Source organism: Lathamus discolor, chromosome 13 (genome assembly GCF_037157495.1).
Source record: "Lathamus discolor isolate bLatDis1 chromosome 13, bLatDis1.hap1, whole genome shotgun sequence".
NCBI lineage: Eukaryota > Metazoa > Chordata > Aves > Psittaciformes > Psittacidae > Lathamus > Lathamus discolor.
This window is the reverse complement of record NC_088896.1, coordinates 6,010,183-6,031,236: the sequence shown is the minus strand read 5'-3', so window position 1 is coordinate 6,031,236 and position 21,054 is coordinate 6,010,183. Positions and strand designations below refer to the sequence as shown.

The following is a 21,054-nucleotide window of genomic DNA, read 5'->3' as shown; positions in this document are numbered from 1 at the left end:
GTTCTGCACTTCAACACCACAGACCAGGAGAAATGTGATGCTACATACACAGTCACACAGGGAAAACTCAAACAGAACTCACCTCAACCACTTCATCAATGTTGCCGAATCCTTTGCTGATGCCCGTTTCATGAATGGCTTTAAGTGTGCTTTGTTGGAGGCAGGTAGGGGGGTGTGTTTGGGTATTTTAAAGCTGTTTATTGTTATGGTTCCAGAACTAGCTTTGATTTTTTAAACCTTTCAAGACCTACATAAATAAATTAAGAATATAGAAAAGGTTTTAATTGAGTGGTAACCAGCAAGTATGGCAAAATCTGGCATCAGAAGTATAACGGCCTAAAGTTAATCCAATAGCTCAGTCTCACAGCAATTGTAAGAAAGTCCTAATGTTATCTTTAGTCCAGATTTATTTGTGAAATTCATCAGGTTTGGTAAATTACATTCCTTTTTTACTCAGTGGCAGATTGGAAAATTTTGGCTCCAGTGTTGTTACAGAAATAATGTTTCATTTTCCTTCATTTTCAAAGAAACAGAATTAGTTTCACCCAGTGCATTTTGTTCCTGAGGTTTAGGGTTTAGTTATTGATTTCTGGTACGTAGCCACTGGCAACTTGAAAGCACAAGGGATTTTATCAAGGGGTCATATAGTTCTCTGCTTACATTAGGCTGAGCTGCACAGTCAAATTGGATTCCTTATCTCCTCTTGCTTAGTTGAATCCTTATTATAATGAGAAACCAGAAAAGTCTGAATTTCACTACCAACAGGACCCCTCCTCCTCCCTCAAATAGCAGGGCTCTGCAAAGAAACTAGAAAACTATTAATACTACATTTATGACACTCTCAATCCTTTATACATAATCCCTCTTTTCTTCCCCCAACTGAGACGAAGCTTTTACCATTTTAACTGAAATAATAATAAAAATTAAAGTGGGTCCATTAGCACCTGAGATCTCCCACAGAAAAACTGATTTTATTGGCCTGAAATTCTCACCATAGAGTTATCTTAAGAGAAGTGTCACTGAACCAGGGAGGAGAGGACATTTCTGTGCTGGCAGTAAACAAAGCCAAAAGCCCATCACACTGGCTGCAGTTTGACACATGTTGAACAAAGCAGATAAATCATTTAGCAAAGCAAAACTTGACTTGCTGATTATGTCTCTGCTAACACCTCTGAGGGGTCTGGCACACCGGGCAGAACACAACATGGACCTCGCAGAGAAGCTGGAACTACAGCACTTCCATTACGCTGGCAAAAGGCAGCTGGAGCTTTAGATGAGCATCATTTCTCCTGGTTATAACAGAGTGCAATATATGTTAAATCAATGCAATAAATGAGCTGGGCTGACCACTAGCTTTAATCAGTGTTTTGTTTGACACTCAAACTCCAGTAGTACACAGCTCACAAGGGCCTATTTCTCTCTGCTGTCAGTGACAAGTTTAAGTAATCATCACAAATAGCTTCTAAATAAGCACAAGGACGATGTTTTTAAGGGAGAATGTGTTTACTCCCCGCTTGCAAAGCCCTTCAGTCTGGAACACTCCCTATTTACGTCTTCGGCACAGACACACCTTCAGCAATATAATCTTGCTCTAAGCAGGTCCAAGCTCTTTTAGAAATACAGACCATGAGTGTGTTCTTTCTTGGGCAAACACACCTTGTGGAGGTTAGCTAGGTCCTTCCCACAACCCTGGGAAGTTCACTAATAAAACACATCCCACCTTCTCTCTGTAGGTTATTATCATGCACAGAGGAACAGTATTTGAGAAGTTGGTACTGAAAACAGGCACTGCATAGCTGGGTAGACCAGAAGAATGCAACCTCTTATAGGAGGCATCTCTTCCTAACACAGAACTCCAACTGCCAGGCTGGCAAATTAACTCCATTTAAGATAATTATACTTGTCTTTATGAGTCTCTGTAATTATCTGAGGTTTGTGTTCTTTGACTGCAATATTGATCACATACTGATGACAAATACAATCTTTATCCAAGGCTGTGAGCCAAGGAACACAACCAAAGCACACTTCTGCAAATCAACCACCACATACAACAGCTACCACTCTCAGCTCAGTCACAGAATAATGTAGGTTGGAAGGACCCCCAGAGCTCCCCCAATCCAGCCTCCTGCTCAGAACAGGTCTAATTAGATCAGCTTGCTCAGGGACCTGACTGGTATCTCCAAGGATGGGGATTCCACAACTTCTCTGGGCAACCCCTTCTAATACTTGACCTATTTCACTCTAAAGCTTACGGGGCTCCAATTTGCCTTAACTCAGAAAATGATTTCTCACATATTAAAATCAAGCCCACACCTGAGTCCATCCCCTTCCAGAAAAATGGGGAAAGATGAAGTGTGTAAGGAAGGGGGAGAAGGATGAGAGTAAAACCAATTTCACCCTAAAGAGAGGAAGTCTTTGCAGTACTCCACAGCAAGCCACGCACTTCCATTCTCTAGCACAGACACCACGATATAACAGGCAATGCAGGTGAAGTCAAAGCCCAAGGATGAAGAAGGAGGGAGACCATGCTGCCCTTGTTGAGCAGTCTCCTCCCTCTATTAAAAACTGTTTCACTGGATCCAGTCACATAAAAATGGTTTTCATACAGGAAGTGAATATGCCACCTCAGCATCAAATGTTTGCAAACACTCAATCCTCTTCAAGGCTGACAGAAAGAAAAGGCTGGTGGGAAAGAAGCAAGTGAGACGAGCCTGTGGTGACTGCCCTGTGTGTGAACAGAGCAGGGGAAAAATCCCATGACTTTGCTGAATGGAACTGTCAAGTGATCAAGATTCTACCAAGGAATTCCTTCTTTTAGCAGAGAGGGAAGCTGGTCTGTGTGTGCCACACCAAAGTGAACACCCTGAAAGCAAAAGATGCTGACCTCTATTTTAAACCTCCACCTGAATAATTTTCCTCATAAAAACTATCTGTGCCCCTGAATTCATGATGCTGACAGCTACTGGGAACAGGAACTTATTCAGTTCTTCAGAAGATCACTTTCCAGCTATGCCGCAAGCCTGCGACAGAAAAAAGAGAAAGAGGAAACGGAGCAGTGGTCTGTAGTTCTTTAAAAACCCCACAACATTCAGGATATGCATGAGTATGTTCGGTGCTTCTGCATTAACCATGCAGAAATGGTTATCAAAGCACCACAGTATTAACTGTACTCTTTGGATTAGATGTAGGAGGAATAGAGAAAAGAAATGATGATGAGATGAGACAAAGAATGAAGATTTTTCTTCTCTCCTCCCCCCCATCTCCTGCCAAACCACCAGCAAGTATTAGCACACTTTAGGTCTGGATACTTGCCAGTTAGCACAAAGGCCAGCAAGACCAGAAGCTGCTACAAATAGTTTTGGGGGACATAAAACCTAAGTAACAAACATAGACAGAGACTGAAGTTAGCTACTCCCAACTTCAATAAATAGAGCAATTGAAAGGGGGAAAGACTGAAAAAGCATCATAGCAACCATCGACTATTCCAAGTAAATCACGTAGGAATCCCTCAGTTTCATTTTAGTTTTACTTATTTAAATACTAGCACAGGGCATCTTCACTCCTCTAATAGGATGCCAGTCATCAACAAGATTTGGGAAGCAACCACCATCACATGAGAACAACGGTGATCTAAGAGCTGTAGCACTGTGCTGTAATCAGAAGATACAGAAGGAAGCAGAAACCTTTCCTTGCTCTGGAAAAGTAGTATTTAGTGTATTTAAAACATTAAAAGGTCAGTCTGCGCCTCCTGAATGGCAATACCACACACTGCTACAGAACCACTAGACAACAGGGTAAGGGGATCCAGCGCACTGCCATAGTTTCAAAAGCACAGAGGCAGCTTTTGCCATGCAGTGCCCACACAAGCAAAGGCCAAGCACTTTTCCTCTTCCCTCAGCTGTTTTACAATTGCAAGCCAAAGGTCAACTATCTTCACTCACTTTTGGAAACCAGCCACAAGATTACTAACAACCAGCTTAATGGCTACAGTTCAAATGCTGTTCAATCAAGCCCCGAGTATGTGGGTATGCAGCAGTAATGGCACCATGACATCATAAGCAAGTTATCTGCTGAGATCAGAGAGAGTCAGTGTGCATCTCTGCCTGCTCTCCCCACAGAGAGAAACATGAACTTCCCAAGGAGTGGGAATTAAAGCGTTAGAGATTGCGTTCTTTCCTTTGCGTGGCCAAGGCATTAACATCTTGCTATGGAACAGTCCTTTGCCATCATGCTCTTATGAAGAACTGGGGGTGGTTAGTCTGGAGAAGAAAAGGCTCGGGGGGACCTTACTGCTCTCTACAACTGCCTGACAGGAGGATGGAGCCAGGAGGGGCTGGGCTCTGCTCCCAAGGAACAAGGGATGGGACAAGAGGAAACAGCCTCAAGCTGCACCAGGGCAGGTTTAGATGGAGCTAAGGAACAGTTCCTTTCCCAAAGGCTGCTCAGGCATTGGAACAGGCTGCCCAGCGCAGGGCTGCAGTCACTGTCCCTGCAAGTGTTCACAAACTGTGTAGACAAGGCCCTCAGTGCCATGGGTTAGTGGTGGCCTTGGCAGTGCTGGGGAAATCTCCTATGATCTTAAAGGTCTTTCCCAACCTGGCTGATTCTATGATTCTCTCACAGATGCCACCAAACTAATTTGCCTTTCTGGAGGTGCATTAAGACAGGTGTCTAGATTCAAAGAAGTCCTCACTACATGCTGAGTTATGTGTGCACCACAGCGAAAGGTATCTCAAGAGTGAATTGCAGGTGCATTCAACAGGTTACAAATTTATTTCTCTTCCCAATTCATTTGAGGGCAGCAGGACTGACCTGCTTCATACGACAGCTCACAGGAGGCACATGAATGGGATACCCTGAGATTTCTCAGTCGTGAGCGAAGTATGAACAAGACAGATCTGACACATCAGAGGGAAATTCATTTCCACAACTTGAAACACACTTGAAGTGAGCCAGACTTTCAGAATGACAAGGCCCCACAGAGGGTTGTCAGCCTGAACAAAGTGAACTGTAGCGATTCTAATTGGGTTTGGCTTATTTGTCTGAACTTTGCCAGCTTCAGACAGTGACCCTCGCCATGCTGCACAGGCCTCAGCTGCGTGCTGAAGGATGCCTCAAACCCTCAGAGTTTCCACTGACCTTAGTGATAATCTTGAGCAGTTCACCATTTCTGTATATCAGTTCACTCCTCTATGGAGGAAACCTGTCAAGTTTGTAACCATTTTTAGAATGTGAGCTGAAATACAGCGTGAAGAACTGCTCATCAGCACTAAGAGGAAGTGTTTAGCCTAGGGTTTGTGTAGGGTAGGAAACTCCCTCTTTTCAGAAAAATGTAATTACTAATGTAGTGTAACACCATATATACACCATGTTTCTATCACTGGGAACAATGTGTACTTGTGGGATGACATCAAGTGCTAGGACTCAGGAACATGGAATCACAGAATCATAGAATAGTGAGGGTTGGAAAGGACCTTAAGATCATCTTGTTCCAACCCCCCTGCCATGGGCAGGGACATCTCATCAGCCACTGTGTGTAGTTGTAAGAGTTTTAGCAGAGACTAAACTTTCCAAAGTCTAAAAAATTAGTTATTTTCCTTTAATTCTCAGAGAAGAAAAGGCTTGTAAATGAATGCAAATTTTACCAGATTATTTTTTTCATCTACTTCAGTAAACTTCTAACCAAACTAGATCAAAATAATTAAGAACCCACTTTAAAATAAACCATATTTCATTATCCTTCAGTTTTTCCTTCCTGTTCAGAATGTTCTACAAACTGACCTCAAATACACTATGAAAGCTGAGGGTAGCAGTAACCCAAAACAGACAAATACAGCTCAGGTCAAGAAAAATAAATGCAAGATTATCACAGAGGCTTCTAAAACTCTGACAGTCTTAAATGTTTAAAAGCAGCAAAAGGATATATTCTGGTCATTTACAACAGAAATTGAGGTGTACAGGTCTTTTTAGGCCAAGTATGAGACAGGCAGGAGTAAGATACACACAGATGCAGTTATTTCAACAGTGGGATACATTTTTGCAACTTGTATCTGTTGATGGCCACACATTTTACTGCTCTTTTAACAAAGCCACAATCACGTTACTGAAATATCAGTTATAAAAGACAAAAGTTTATCCATAAAGGTTGTTTTTCTTCCAACTTATATTCAAGGAACAGTTAAAATCAAGCCCTTCCCTGGCAAAAATCTTGCGCATATGAGTAATCCCATTGAGGTCTGAAGACTTGATTTGTCAGCACACACAGAGCTACAGCATTACATCTGCAGATAGGCACCTCTCAACACTGTTTCTGCTCAAAGCATTTGAGAAAGAAGCAGCTTAAAATACATCACACCAGAAGGGTAAAGCCCATCTTAGGGGGAAATACTGACTCTGAATGAAGCTCCATTAAAGCATTCTGTAATATGGCTCTAAGGACTTTGGAGCAACAAAGCTCAGAGCGCTGCTTCACTGAGGTCAAAGCACTAGGGGGTTTTATCCAAAACAGAAAATTTTGGGCTTGTTCTGCATCCAGTTTTTTTAAATAAAGCTTTAGAAATTCACATATTTATCAAATTCCTTAATACAGCCAAGATGAAGAATAAAAAGCCTTTGATATATTGAAAAAAACTATAGACCAGAATTCCTCTAATGCACTCCAGCATCCACTTACATCTGCACAGATGCATTAAATATTCAGCCACAAGCTTATCACTGGAGCTCATCAGGGCTGAAGATAAAACTCAGTGCCAATATTTGACAGCCTGATGCTAAAGATTATCTACTGAGAAATAATCCAATCACTGTTCTTTGCTACTGGAATCTCTGTCAGAAGCAAAGGAAAGGAATATTAAATTGATCTTGATCACTTTAAGGGGTTTCCTCTCTTCGAAGGGAATTCAGCATAGAGAGCATTTGTACTTCTGCTTATTTGCTACCATGTTTACGGCTAAGTTTTCAGATAGTCCAATCTTAGAACAGAGAGAAATGAGACACTTTGGGATGCACGATGCACGCAGACACCAAACTGCTGCTCCTGCTCTTAGAGATAAGGCTGGGATTGAGGAAATCTTGAGGTATCCTATTGAGAGGAGGCAGCGTTCCCTGGGGACTCTAAGGAGGGTCAGGTCTGATGGACAGGAAGAGAAGCTGAAAAGCCCAGGGGTGAAGGAGTGAACTCCCGAGCCCTCGCCCTCCGCTTACCTTAAGGATGTCCCCCCGTTTGAAGCTCAGCTCGTCATCCGCGGTGGCTTTGAAATCGTACTTGGCGATGGCTTCCATGCTGGGGCTGCCGCGCACGGCGGTGCGGGCGGTGGGCAGGAAGCGCTCCCCGAAGCCTCCGCTCCTCCCGCGGCCCGGCTCCGTCCGAGGCGCCGGCCCCGTCTCTCACATACAGGGAGGCCGGGGGACGATCCGCCCTAGGGGAGGGGGAGGAGGAGGAAGAGACGGGCCATTAGGGGAAGTGGCACGGATCGATGGCCGGGGCCGCGCCCAGCGCCGCTCCCTCCGCCCGGCGCGGCGCGGCTGCCGCTTCCTCCCGCCGCCGCTCGCCCAGGCCCGGCTCGCCCGAGTGACACGTCCCGCGGCCAATGGCCGCCCCGACTGCCCCGGGGGCGGGAGGCTGCTCCGCGGCCGGCCCCGGCCCTCCGGGAGGAGCCGCGGGTCCTCGCCCCCGGGCGGCGGCAGCAGCGGCAGCAGCGTCCCGGTGGTGCCCGCGGGGCAGCCGGGCTGGCAGGGCCCGCCGCCGGCGCCGCTCCGCCCGGCTGCCGAGCCCCGGGAGCGCAGGGCAGCGGGACCGCCCCTCCCGGGCAGACACCCGCTCCTCGCGGTTGTAATCACCCCAGCACACCCCGGCCACCGAACCGGGCCCCGGCAGCCCCCGCCGGCTGCAGAGAGGAGCAGCCCGCACCCTGCGCCGGGAAGGACGGGTCTGAGGATGCGGCCGACAGCAATAATTCGGGTTTTTTCCATTCATTTAAATACAGTGACACAAAGCAGAGAGGGCTTCTGCGGGTCCTCTCTAAAAATACCTTCCTGGAACTCAAATGCCCACCAAAGCGTCCTCAAATACTATTACAGAGACAAAAGTCTGGGCTCACTCTAACATGAAGCCATCCCAAAATTCCAGCGTCTTGGGCAACAGGACATTTTAAAAGCACTTCAAATGCACAGCATGAAAATCAAGATGTTTGTTTATCTCTTAGGAGCACAGAGAAGGAATGACATCAAACCCAGCAAGGAACAGTGAAACCACTGGAAAGGCTTAAGTCTTGATCTTGGGCTTGAATTGGAAGGATATAATATAACTCCAGCTATGCTGGAGAGCAGAGAAGATACGGGATCAGGAGAAAATCAAGTCTGTAAGTTCAAAGCTATTGTGAAGGCCCAGCAGAGAGCTGGTGTCTGTCAGTGACAACTCAAGACAGAAGAGCTGTGACAACCAGCAGCGAACCCACGCACCTGCTAATTCAGTCACTGGTTACGGCCCAGAAGGAGCCCTGCCACAAGCAAAGGCAGCAGATGGCAAGAGAATTCTCTCATCTCAGAGAGAAACCTGCCTTACACAACTGCAGAGAAGCAATAAACACGCTCCTGTTCCACGAACCCCATGTTTGCCCAACCTTTGGCTGCCCATAGCAAATAATGAAGCTGGAGGCAAACCCCAGAAGGGAGATTTCCATCACAGGAAGCTGGCAGGGTGAGAAGAGGTATGTACAGGATTTACTTTGATCAAAAAAAGACCAGCTCGGTGAAGTCCCCATGTGGGCAGGGCTTGGGGTTTTCTCTGGTACTCTCTGGTACTCCTACACAGCGCTGCTGAACTGTCAGTGAGACTGACAGGGCTGTCAACAGCCACAGAGATCCCAACTGAACAATCTGCTACTGCAACCATAGGGAGCAAATCTACTGGATCCAAGTTCGACCAACATGCGTAACTAAACCCAAAAGGTGCATCACCTTTGCGACATTCTGTTGATTCGAAAATACTTCATTTTAGTTTCAGTGCTGATGAAAAAGCATCGTCCTGATGTCAGTCTTCCACACCCACAGCACACTCATACGAACAGCAGCAATAGCTTTCTTTCACCAGGAACATTTTCTCTTCGCCAACTCTGTGTTCACCTCCACATCTCTGTAACCTGGCCTCTGGTCTTTCTAACTGATGGTATTTATGATTTCCTGCTATTAGAGCAATATTAAGGAGCAAAACGAGTAACTGTGTGTGAAACAATGGAAAATGCAAACATTTGTTCTACACCTCCCGCACCTTCTGTGGTAAACCTCAGCAGATTCTAATTCTCTCAAAGGGTAAGTATTAACTGTCAGCAGTGCTGTGGTGGTTAAAGCAGCACAATGCTACATTTGAAGATGGATATCACTACATGGGTATGCAAAAACCATCAGCTAAGGGAACACTGCTTGAAAACCCCAAGTTCCAAACCTAAGAATGTAACAGCAAGTTGCACAACAAAGAATACATGATAGGCTCGAGACACAGTTAAAGAAAGAAACTATTGCCAGTTGGGAAATGTTCATTTCTTTAGGATACACAAATATTGCCACTGCATTAGCATCTAAACGCTATTTTTTTAACAGAAGGAGCTACTGCTCAGCTTTCTTAGAGAAATTGACAGAGCATTTCCAAGAACTACACTGGCATTTCCCTGAGCTTAGCAATAGCACAATGTTGGGAAGTTTTCCAGCACAATTCAAGATGAAAGAGATTCATCACACAATTTTCTTCAAGCATTCAGTTTACTACCACCATCATATACACCGTCAGCATGTAAAGGAGGGATGCTTCCAGGTACCAGAGCTAACAGCAGCTGCAGTGTAGAACCGAACTTTAACCATCACTTTAGGCAAAAGTGTAGCTGCAGTTTGGACAGGGAAGTTCCATGCAAATTAGGGAAAAGCTTTGAAAATATTAAGCCAAGATACCTACACAGCACATGTCAGAAAAGGTAAAGGTCGAACATCAATTCCCTTGAAGCCACTCAGAAAGCATTTGCTTTTCGCTACTCATGTAAGTTATTATAGACAGTCAGACACAGTTATTAAAATACAAATCAACTGCACAACAAGGACAAAAATCAGCTTACGAGGAAGCAGCTTGTGTTCGTCTCTGCCCACTGAGCGCACAGCTGGAGGTATCTGCTGTGGGCAGACAGCAAACGAACAACACACTGCAAATACTACAGTGTACCCCAGCCCCATGGACTTCAAACAGAATCAGACCGGTATGAAGGACTAACAGGCAAAATATGAACACAATGAACACACACCACAAGAATTATCAGTTGATCTCACTGGAGAAATGACTGAGATTGCTCTGTTTTTCACCTCTTGCCTTACTGTGATTTGGGGCAAGATACTTCCTTTGCTCTTAAAATATCTGGGAAGGGGGACAGAGGCAAAGGCAGCAGATGCAGCTATCAGTAAATTCTGATTACCAGAGAGCGCTGCAGCTCAGGGTGGGCTATAAGTAATTACAAATACAAACCTGCCTGTGGTAGCCAACAGGAAACAATTCTCATGTTCTTTTCAACAGATATTTCAAAAGCCACTCAGGCAGAGGGAGGCTTTTTGTCTGTCTTACAAACAGCATTTTTTCTAGCAACTGAGAGCTTTCTCATTGTTCTCTTTCCACTGTTTCACTGGAAAGTGATATGGGCAGGAACAGAAGAACAGACGGCTTAGAAAAGCCAAAGCAAGGGAAGAAAGAAGATCCCTTCAGTGGAAGATTTTGCAAAGAATCAGACCCAGGCTTCATCAGCTGCTGTAGGACAAAACATTACAGAGGGTGGTGGAAAGAAAAATGTGTGGATACATCATCTGGAAGACACGCAGAAGTGTTAAGTGACAGGCTCTACACAAAAGAATAGAAAGAAAAAACTGGTAAGGGCAGAGCACTAATTCGCATTAGCCAAATAAGGAAGTAAAACACAAGAAATGAACGAGGTAAAATAGAAATTATCAACATATAAACTCCAGACATTCAGGATCATAAATAACACTCCTGATCTACCGGGTTAATACAGTTCAACTTCCTTAAGCACGTCCTGTCAGAGGACAACTCAAGATAGCACAAAGCTATGCTAGAGTACAAAGCACAGATAATATTTATCAGATCAAATAATTTTATCAGGTAACAGAAAACTTTATCTCTGCCAAAATTTATTTATTGCCTTTTTTATTATTGTTGTTTTGAACTGTAAAAGCAGCTTCGACTGTTCCAAGCTTTCTGGTATTATGAAATACTTAAAGCGCTACATGACATAATCAGCATAAGAAATGATAATTGAAAGGTCTCTTTTTTGGCACAAGTTCCCAATCCTCAAAGTTTGCAGAGAAACGGATTACAAACACCACAGTGTTTGAAGAACAGTAACAATCCGTGACCCTGCACATTCTGGCCCTCAACCACAGGCATTTAATATTTTCTGAAACAAGGAGTTAACTTCCCTAAACACTATATTTATCTATGAACTGCTCTCCCAGTTATTAACTGTGCTACAGAGTATTTTGCTCTTTAGGTTATAAAGAGATGTCTGAGTCAGATGCTGTGGGAGTTAACAAGACTGCATCTCTGTCTTCTACAGATGATTTGAAACTATATTGGCACGTTAAACCTTATCCCCCACCCCCCAAAACCAACGCTGCATCTCAAGCAGGAAGTTCAGAAGAGAAAGAGGTAGCAAAGAGAAAAATGTCCTTTAGCATAAAGCTCACGTCTCAAGCATGACCCAGAAGGTCTTTGGAGAAAGAAAGGGATGGATGTTAACCTGCCTACAGGGTATTCACAACCTTTTAACCTTTGGAAGCGGCCTGAAGTTACGGAACAATTCCGGGGAATATTAAAAATAAGCCCCAAGAACAGCTCCCATGGACGCTCGGCGACAGGGAAAGCGCCCCGACACCAACACCCGTCCGCGGGATCCCCGGAACAGAGCCGTGCGAGAGCCGGCGAATCTCGCCCAGCAGATAACGCCTCTCCAGCCCAGGCCCTTGCTCCAACCCCCACCCGCCCGGGGCAGCCCTGCCCCGCAGCACCCGCACCCCGACAAGCGCCTCAGGAAGGTCGGGGCCCGCCGGGGCGCGGGCCCACAGCCGCGGGGAACAGGGACAACGCTGAGGCGGCTCCCGCGGAGCACAGCGGGGAGACTCGGAACACCCCAGGGGCCCAGGCCGCGGCACCGGGGCTCGGCGTGTCCCCCCTAACCCGCTCCAGCAAGGCCCGCGGAGGGCAGAGGAGCCGGGCCGCCACCGGGAAGGGCCCTTCCCCGCAGAGCACCGGGGCAGGGGGTCGGCGGCCCGCCGCCCGCCCTCCATACACACACACACACACAGAGCCCCCGCTCCGGACTCACCACCGCGCAGCGCTGGGGGCCGCCGCCCCGCCCGAGGGTGCTCGCCTCCTGCCCGGCCCCACGCGGCCCGGCCGCCCCTCCAGCGCCGCCTCGGCTGCCGCTACGGCCCCGTCCCGCGGGCCCCCCCCCGCCCGCCGCCTGCTCCGCCGCGGCCGTTCCCGCAGCAACTCTCGCGAGAGCGGCCGTGTCAGCGCTTTGCGCGACTGCACCGCCCAAGGCGGGAGGCGCGCCTGCGCGCTCACAGCCCTCTCCGCGCATGCGCAGTTGCAGCCGTGAGGAAGGAGAAGGGGGTGTGTAAAAGGGCTCGGGGAGAGGTGGGAGGCAGCAGCCGAGGTACCTGAGCCCTCCCGAGTAGCATGGAGTCTGTATCCATCATCCCCAGGGGAAGGGGCCATGAGTACAAGGCTCCGCAGGTGAAACCACGCAGGGTTTATGCCTAGTTCATCTGTAAAGCAAGGCAGCCTAGCAAGGAGGAATTCATTGACAATCCCCACGTTGTTCACACTGTGTTTGCGGGGGGCACCGAGGGTACAGAGCTCATCAAACTCGGAGAGCAAAGAATACACCCGGCAGAGACATAACTTGACAACTAGCATCCTCCTGAAGACTGATTAAGGCAGCCAGGCTGTAGGAAAAACACACAACAGTGAACACACATTGCAATTAAAATACGCACAAGGGCAAAATTAAGATTGCACCTGCAATTGCCTGACCTCCTGACATTCTTTGAGCTTGAAAAGAGGCTAATGACAACACACAGTAAAGGTGGTGTTCAGGTAAGCACCGGGCCTTGATTCCTTGATAAAGCTATGGAATATAAGCAGCTTTCCCCTGGCTCTAAAGAAGAACGCTCAGTTCTGACCTGGGGGTTTTACAACTGTAATGAAAGGATGAGCCAGCTACAGGGGTTACTTCTGGGTTTTTCTCCTCCAGTTGCTCCCCACTCTGCCCCCCACAAAAAGATGTGGGGACTGGAACAGAGCACAGCAAATACACAGAATTGAGACACAAGCCACAGGATTCACATCCAGGTTCCTGTAAATTTAGGATTATTCTGCACCAAGACTACTTCTAATTTAGAGATAATCAATGTTTTCTTTTAAGCAGACTGAGATGCATATTTCCAGCCTCCAATTAAACCCACTTCTATTACACATGCCACCACACAGGCTGATCCCCCTAGCTGTACTCTGCAGGTGGGTGTCATGGTTCCAACCATATCAAGATGAGAGTAACATCAGAGTATATATACTGCTTTGTACAATTCAGCTTAAAACCATGGTCTGCAAACACTGCCTGCTACCATTCCCATTCTAAATGCTTGATAAAGATTCCTGAGAGGTTATTTTAGGATGAAATTTCTGGTTAAAACCCTTAGCAAGGTCCTTTTCTTGTCTTAACAGCATTGTATTTAAGGGGCTTTAACTTATTGCCACATTTGGGTGCTGGGGGAGAGTGTGAATTCTCCCAATACTTCACTCAAAAATTGGAAAGGGTGGGGAACTGGAGCTATAGGAGTTGAGGATATTACAGATGTTTCAGATGTTCTTTCTGAGGATGCAGAAGTGATGTATCCAGAGTGACACAAAGATTGATGAAATCAGAGCTAGATTCCAAGACCCCTCCAAGCCCCCAGTAATCAGCTTACAGACTCTCTGGTTTCATGTATGACCTCAAAATGAGCATTTAGAAGTTCTTAGTAAGCCTTCTGTAAGTTAAAGAATATCTCAGAAAACCTAGAGCAGCTACTTTTAGCTGGACTTGAAAAGCCAGACACAGCCAGCAGCTGCCAGCTGAATGATGGCTACTTTAGGAACCTGCAGCTGCCTGACTTTAAAAGGGCAGTCCTAGAAAATCAAACAAGCAACACATTTTACAAATAGCAGAGATCAAAGTGGTCAGAGCAAGAAATTCCCAATAAAGGTGCTGCTGAGATGTACTTGCTTGCAAAGCAATTAATGTAGAATGTCTCCCCAGCTTGCAAACGCATTCATGCTTTAGAAAAATACACAACTCGCTGTGCAAATAGCGGGCAGCTTCACTGCAGCAAAGGCTGAAATCCTGCATAGCTGTAAGCTAGGGTGGAAAAGGCAACAGAGACATTGTTTTGCTAGAGGATCAGTTTCAGATGGTTTTAGTAGTCTAGGAATAGCCTGGATTTTCTACGAGAGTTTGTGGTGATAAAGTAGATTAAGATTAGCTTAGAGTATTTTAAGTACTAAGAGTAAGACAAATCTTGGTGTCTGGCATGTCTTATGGATGCCTTTCTAAACTTCTCAGAGCAGTCTGGAAACATAAATGTTCAGGGTTTGCTATCAATAAATCAGAATATTAATCAAAAACTGGTTTTGTATAAACAGCCACTCAAGATTTGCAATTTCTGCTTGGAATATTCCCATTAATGCCATGGTACTGCCTAAAGACAACAATTACAGATAATATAAACAGAAGTTTAACATTAGTAACAGCAGTTACATTAGTGCAAATGTTATGAAGACAAACCCTAGTGATAGCACATCTCTTATCTTGTCATAGTCTCTAAACTCTGCTCCACGAATGTCTGTGTCCTTGCAGTGCCATTTAATTACTGTGAAAACTTCTCCATTATTAGGACTCAGAGCTCCCACTTTATGTCATCTAAAGATTAACTTTCTAGCATTGTCACAGCAAATGCATGAACTCAGTATGTGTTATTGTAACACACTTCTCTGCGTAACAGCAACTCTGGCATGTATTGAGATCTTATTAATATATTCCTAGTTTTAGTCACCATCTCAATGCTACTGTACACAGTAAATGTGCTTCTTTGTAGGGCTGATGCAAGAAACTAAATGATAACCAGGAAGATATTCTAGACTGTTTCTTTTCATTCAAAGGAAGAAAGAAATGACCTCTCACTCCCGCTTGCTGAGAGCATCAACACATGCAACTTCAAAGGTGGTTTTGAAAACTAAGCATGAGCTTAAATTGGAGCCCAGGGGCCTCTGCCTCAAACAAAAGAGCAACTAGAAACTATTGGGAGAGCTATTGAATTTAGAGAGGGTTCATAGTCAGAAAATATTTGCTCGAGCTTTGATTCATATCTGTTCTCTCTATTGGCAAACACAAGTTAAAAGCTTGTGAACTGACAGAGTAGTAAAAGAAGGAACCTTGTGGTCTCTCTGTTCTTTGTGCACTGTGAGCAAATTCAACTACAGCAGGATCTGTCTCGTGATAGCGCAAGACGCAAAGAGACCAGAAAAAAAACCCCATCTCTCTCTAGTACAGCAGAGACTGCAACAAGAAAAACACAAGCTTGAATGGAGAACAAAAGTGATCCTTAACTTGCAGTTCCTTAATTTGTAATGTTAGCTTGATGCAAAATTATATGAGATCAAATTCTCTCAGGCATCTCATCAATCACGAGGAAAAACCCAACATCTGAGTATTTCAGATACTGTCAGTATCAAAGATAAAACAGGGTGGGTGTAATTGTTGAGAATGAGTAGGAACTGCTTAGTGGTGGCTGGAAGCTGACATCACATCCCAGATCTAACAGAAGGAACCTCTGGCCTTGAGGAAGTCCTTGCTTCACCAGCACTGGTGTTTCACAGGCCCATCAGCTCCTTGACAAACTTGTAACACTTAAGCAATTTCTTTACAACAATGTGGCTTAACCTGCATTCCATGTGCCTCAGCCTCTATCTCTGCTCAACCCCAGGCAAAGGAAACCTCCCTGGCTAGAGCTCTCCAAGGCAACTCACTTCATCCTTTCTGTAGCCTTTGTTCTTAAGCCCATTCTCTTCAGACTTGAGGATCTGTGGTCATCATGAATTACAATTCACAATTGCCAATTTATGGAATTGTCTGTTGCAATGATTTTTTAATGGCATCTGGCACAATAACTGTAACAAAACACATTACTAATACACCTTTCTTCCTCAGGGGCATTTCCTGATTTCAAAGAACTACAGTGATCTTTTTCTTTTAGCTCCTCAAAACAAACCCCTGACTCACTCAACCCAGCTGAAGATGCTCAAAATTTCACATTGTGATTCCGCATTATATTGCTGCAGCTTGCACAGCATAACACTATGTATGTGCTACCCAAGTTGTATATTAGCAGCCTGATGTATAAACCAAGACAGAAAGCTTCCTCCCATAGAAAACAATGTACAGAATCTGCTGAGGGAATGTAGAATAGATGTAGATAACTCAAGATAGCCCTGATCAATTTTCCTGCAAGCTGAAAATGTAATGCCATAAGAGTGTCCTGACAGCTGTAGGGGGACTGACTCGCTATATACCTCCAAGATGCACAGGAATAAAGTGGGTGCGGCAAATAGTGGAATGCCAAGAATGTAGGCACAGCAAGGAGACAATGCTGGGAATGGTGCTGTTGACATTTGTTGCATGAACATTATTTTCTTGCCTTTTTCTTCTCACATCACCCCATGTTGGCCTCAGTGAAATAATCGTGCCAGAGCCACTAAAATCCAAAACTATCCCATTTGCAAGATTGAGTCTTGGAGTAGAAGTTGCTTCATCAAACATGCCTGATGCAACCAAAGAGCAATGACTTTGACCTGCTCTAGGAAGGTGCTAAATACCTTGAGAAAACCTAGGATCTATGTGCTAGTCTTAGCCCACATGCAACAGACCCATTGATACTACCTGCGGACAGAAAAGGCAACAAACTGCCTTCATTCATAATTAAGTATTAAAATAGTCACCAAACAAGCTTGGCCTATTGAGGGAGCCTTATAGGCTTAACTGGTATTACTAGAGGTTCTTTAAAACCTTAATTCCAGATCTAGGTTTCCTGTCTAGATAAAGGATTTACCCACATGCCTGTATCTGGAACACTGCGTGACAGCACAAATTAAGAGACTCAGACAGCAAAGCTATGGAAAAAGCCTGTCCAGATGTGTTTTCTGTGCCTGTTCTTTGGAAAGCAGGATAGTGAATGGACTGGGGGTAACTGCTTTGCTAGCTGGTTTCATTTTAGTTTGTAGTTTTCTTAGTGATAAAAGCAATATCAAAGGGATATAATAAATATAAACACATACAGAATATATTCTGTAGACAGGGAAGCACAGATAGAATGGACTTGCCCAAAGCCATACAATAATGTTCAGCAGCATTAGGAATAAAATTCCTAGTTCTTGATTTCTGAGACTTGCTATAACCATCAGCTCTCCCTGCTTCAAACCACTCCTAATGCTCTGCCTTTCTCACACACATATTGCAATGTTACCGCAACTGCCTGTTCCTATGAAACTGTCCAAGTGCAGTAAATGTGCTGGTGCTTGTGACCCAGACAGAACAGCTGAAATAGCTTCACCATTTTACTCATTACAGATCTCAAGAGCACTTGTGAAGCAGCTTAATCACCATGTGAGACAAACAGGGACTGTTTTGACTTTTATAGACCAGCAGACAAAAAAAGTTAGCTTAGCCTCAAAACTAAGCAGAAAACAAATAGTCCAAACCAAAACCACTCCAGTCTTATCTCTTCCCAGGGAGCTGGGAAGAATGTAATGAAAGCAGATTCTCTTCTGTACCACGTGTTTCTACAGTCAAAAAGAGAAGAAAGAAAAAGATTGTTACAAAAGTGACTACGTAGGAAATACTGCTCTACCTGGGACTGTAACAGCCATTGCTAACATTAAGAAATTCAACAATAAAGAGTTGGCTGAGGTCACCCAGAGCTGCTTAACCTCTCAAAGACATCTGTAAAAGGGAAACAGATCCAACTATAGTGTGCCATCTCCCCTTTTTTCAGTACAAAAGAGCTTCTGCTTTCTTCCTACTCCCAGTTCAGTCATCTGTCATTTTCAGGACAGCTTGGAATTGTCAGTTCAATTACCTTTCAGTTTGAAGAAAAACAAAGCAGATGCTGTTTGTTACTAAAAGGCAGAATCTCTCTCTTTTGAGGAATGTAGTGTCTTTTATAATTAGTTATTGAATTATGGTACATCTCATTTATTAAACAATACACAGGAGCTGGTAAGGAATATCATTTAGCTAAAATGAAATACTGTCTTCCCTTCAGCTTTGGTAGAGGTGTTGGTCAGCTCAGCTACTGCTTTTAAGCCTCAGCATCTGTATCAATCTTCCCCTTTTAATTCCTCTTATCACTACAGACATATTAGAAACATGGTCAGTTCCTAGCATCTATCATGAAATGTGCCTGGGGATGGGGGAATCAGACACATAACAATTGCCTTGCCTAAACAATACAATATTTTTTCACCAATTTATGCATTATTTGTTCAGAAATGCTAACTCAAATATTGATTAAAAATGCAACTTCATCTTGTCAGAGACCTTAACTAAAAAAAAAAAAAAAAAGGCAAAAGAAAGATGATTTTTTGCATACAATACCTGCTTTGAAGTGGTCCTACTCAAATTTTCATGTCTGTTCTACCCACAGCAGCGCACTGATGAGCACTGACTGAAAGGCACATGCAGGGAGGCCAAATAGTTCTCCTGGATCTGTTAGGCATTGAAAGCCAGAGGCGGAAGCTTACTGCAAACTGAGCCATGTCTCTGCCCATATGTCATGGTCCCAAGAGGAGACAGTATATCCCTGCGCTGAGGACATGGGGAGCATGAAATTAAGCTTTTTCAGACTATACAGAGAGGTTTGCAGTAGCTGGTTCATTTCTGTAAACTCCCTTCCTACCAAAATGATATAGGGGGCCTTTACACAGTGAAACAATTCCAAGAAGTACAAGGATGTGGAAAAAGCACCCATACATGCAGAGGTAACATTATCTTGTTTAGCTTTAGAGCATTCATTCACAACTCTAACATTAAAAAATAGAGGCACTGCTTGCTTGTAGAACAGGTCTCTACACCAAAGTTCTCAGATCCAAAAACCAGACCAGTTTAGTGCCTCTTGTGTACTTTACAGTATTTGCCTTTTGAGCTTTCCCTTTGTCATTTAGTACTAGAATACAAAAGAAAAGTGCTCTCTGGATACCTGTCCTATTTCTGATGCTGTAGCCATATTATTCAATTCCAGGGTATTTCTGCTCTTCCAACCATCCTGGTAATAATGCCTTTTGATAGTGTTTTTCACTTAATCTCAACATGCTCTTCAAGCATTAGGTCCCTAAGTCACCCTGAGGGAGACTGGTAGATCAGATTTATTAAGGAGAAAATAAAAGCACAAATAGGTTAAAGGTCCAGTATATCAGCTCCTATGACTGCACATCTCATTGACAGAAACTCTATCCACACCATACTTGTGAGAGAAAACAGATTTTATTAGTGGCTTGCTCAAAACCCACAGGGACTCAGTGTCAGAGGGAAAACAGTCCAGACTCCGGATCTCTATTGAAGATGTATCTCTACTCTGACCTTTAAATAAAGCTTTCTACTTATTAAGTATACTTTATTAGGGGTGGAACAATATAAAGGGGAACTAAAGATGCTCATGCAGCACTATGCACAACACACCATCTTATTACAACTCCGGTAACATATTTATCCTCTTCCCCTTCTTTATAGTGTAATTTCATCTCTAAATTATACCATAAAATTCCCCAGACCTGCCATTTTAAACCAAAATCACTTAGAGTGTCCCTCAAGTGTATTAAGAATTGCAGGGCTTCTTTGTTAACCGATTCTAGGGAATTGTTCTGGATAACGAGCTCAGGAAAAGCAGTTGTTTTGTGGGTTCCATTCTCCTCACCAGAATTTAGATTGCATTTAAAAGAGCTGAAATCACACTCCTGCACTCTCTATGTCTCCAGACACCATGAAAGTAGAGTGTCTCAAAGGAGTATTAAGTACGCTCCCAGAACATACTTTCTCATCCAAAACTGCATCTCCAGGGAAAACACTGCAGAGCCTTTGTACAATGTATTGCCGTAACATCGCAAACAACTGCACCTGTAGCTTAATACACTAATGATCATCAGTTTTGTAAAGCAAGATCTCACATGGGAACTGCTGCATCACAACCTGGGCTAATACACGCTCTGCAATGAATTACAGGAAGAGGAAAACGATTAAAGCTAAGAAACATGCATCTTTTCAATTTAGCCACTGTGAATTGAGAAGCCAACCCCCAAATCTCTGCACAGAGGCTCAGAAACGGGCCATCTCCGCCTCACACCTCTGATTTCCTTTCCAGATTCTGCAGCGGTTTAGATTTCTCGTTAGATTACCGGCTCGGTGCGTTTGTGTGCTCGTTCCACAGCGGCTTCCTGCGCATCCGGCACCCAGCGTGTGCGTTCACCTCAGGGCTCCTTAGACACTGCCAGCCCGCTGGTTACCCTGCGGCAAAAGTGGCCTTTCAAAGGGAGATCTGCAGGTGTCACCCTCCCCTTGCAGAGGCACAGCCCCGGCGAAGGGACACCCCTTCTCCCTCACACTCCCGTGACAGGGGGACCCACCTCGGCCTGCCTTTGACAAGGGGGATGGCGCCTCGGGGCACTTTTGGGCTCTCTTCATTCCCTCACGCATTCCCCTCCCTCCCGAGTCACTTCAGTGCTCTCAGCACCGTCCCTACGACGGCATGCCAGCACCCGGGAGCCAAGGGCATCGCTCCCCTCAGCGCTGCCGCCGGGGCTGAGCCGCCGCTCCCCGGCCCGCCCGGGCCCCCCTGAGGGCTAGCCCCGACCTGCCGCCAGGGCGGATGCTTGGCTTCGCGCGCCACCCCGCCTAAGCCAATCAGCGCGCGGCATACGGG

At 45.0% G+C, this 21,054-nt stretch overlaps 1 protein-coding gene across 2 annotated transcripts in view; it reads right to left on the bottom strand.

The window, feature by feature from the left end:
• The window catches only part of GRB2 (growth factor receptor bound protein 2), a 60,085-nt gene extending 39,131 nt beyond the window's left edge, over positions 1-20,954 (bottom strand). The window contains exons 1-3 of one of the 2 annotated variants that reach the window (XM_065693490.1): positions 20,759-20,954; positions 20,531-20,639; positions 7,204-7,418 (exon numbers count right to left, since the gene is read on the bottom strand). In XM_065693490.1, the coding sequence (XP_065549562.1) occupies positions 7,204-7,281 (78 nt within the window). In that variant the 5' untranslated portion in view covers positions 7,282-7,418; positions 20,531-20,639; positions 20,759-20,954. Of the gene's footprint in view, positions 1-7,203; positions 7,419-12,371; positions 12,491-20,530; positions 20,640-20,758 lie in introns of those variants that run through there. The other variant, XM_065693489.1, reaches the window with a different exon arrangement.
• Positions 20,955-21,054: the final 100 nt, after the last annotated feature.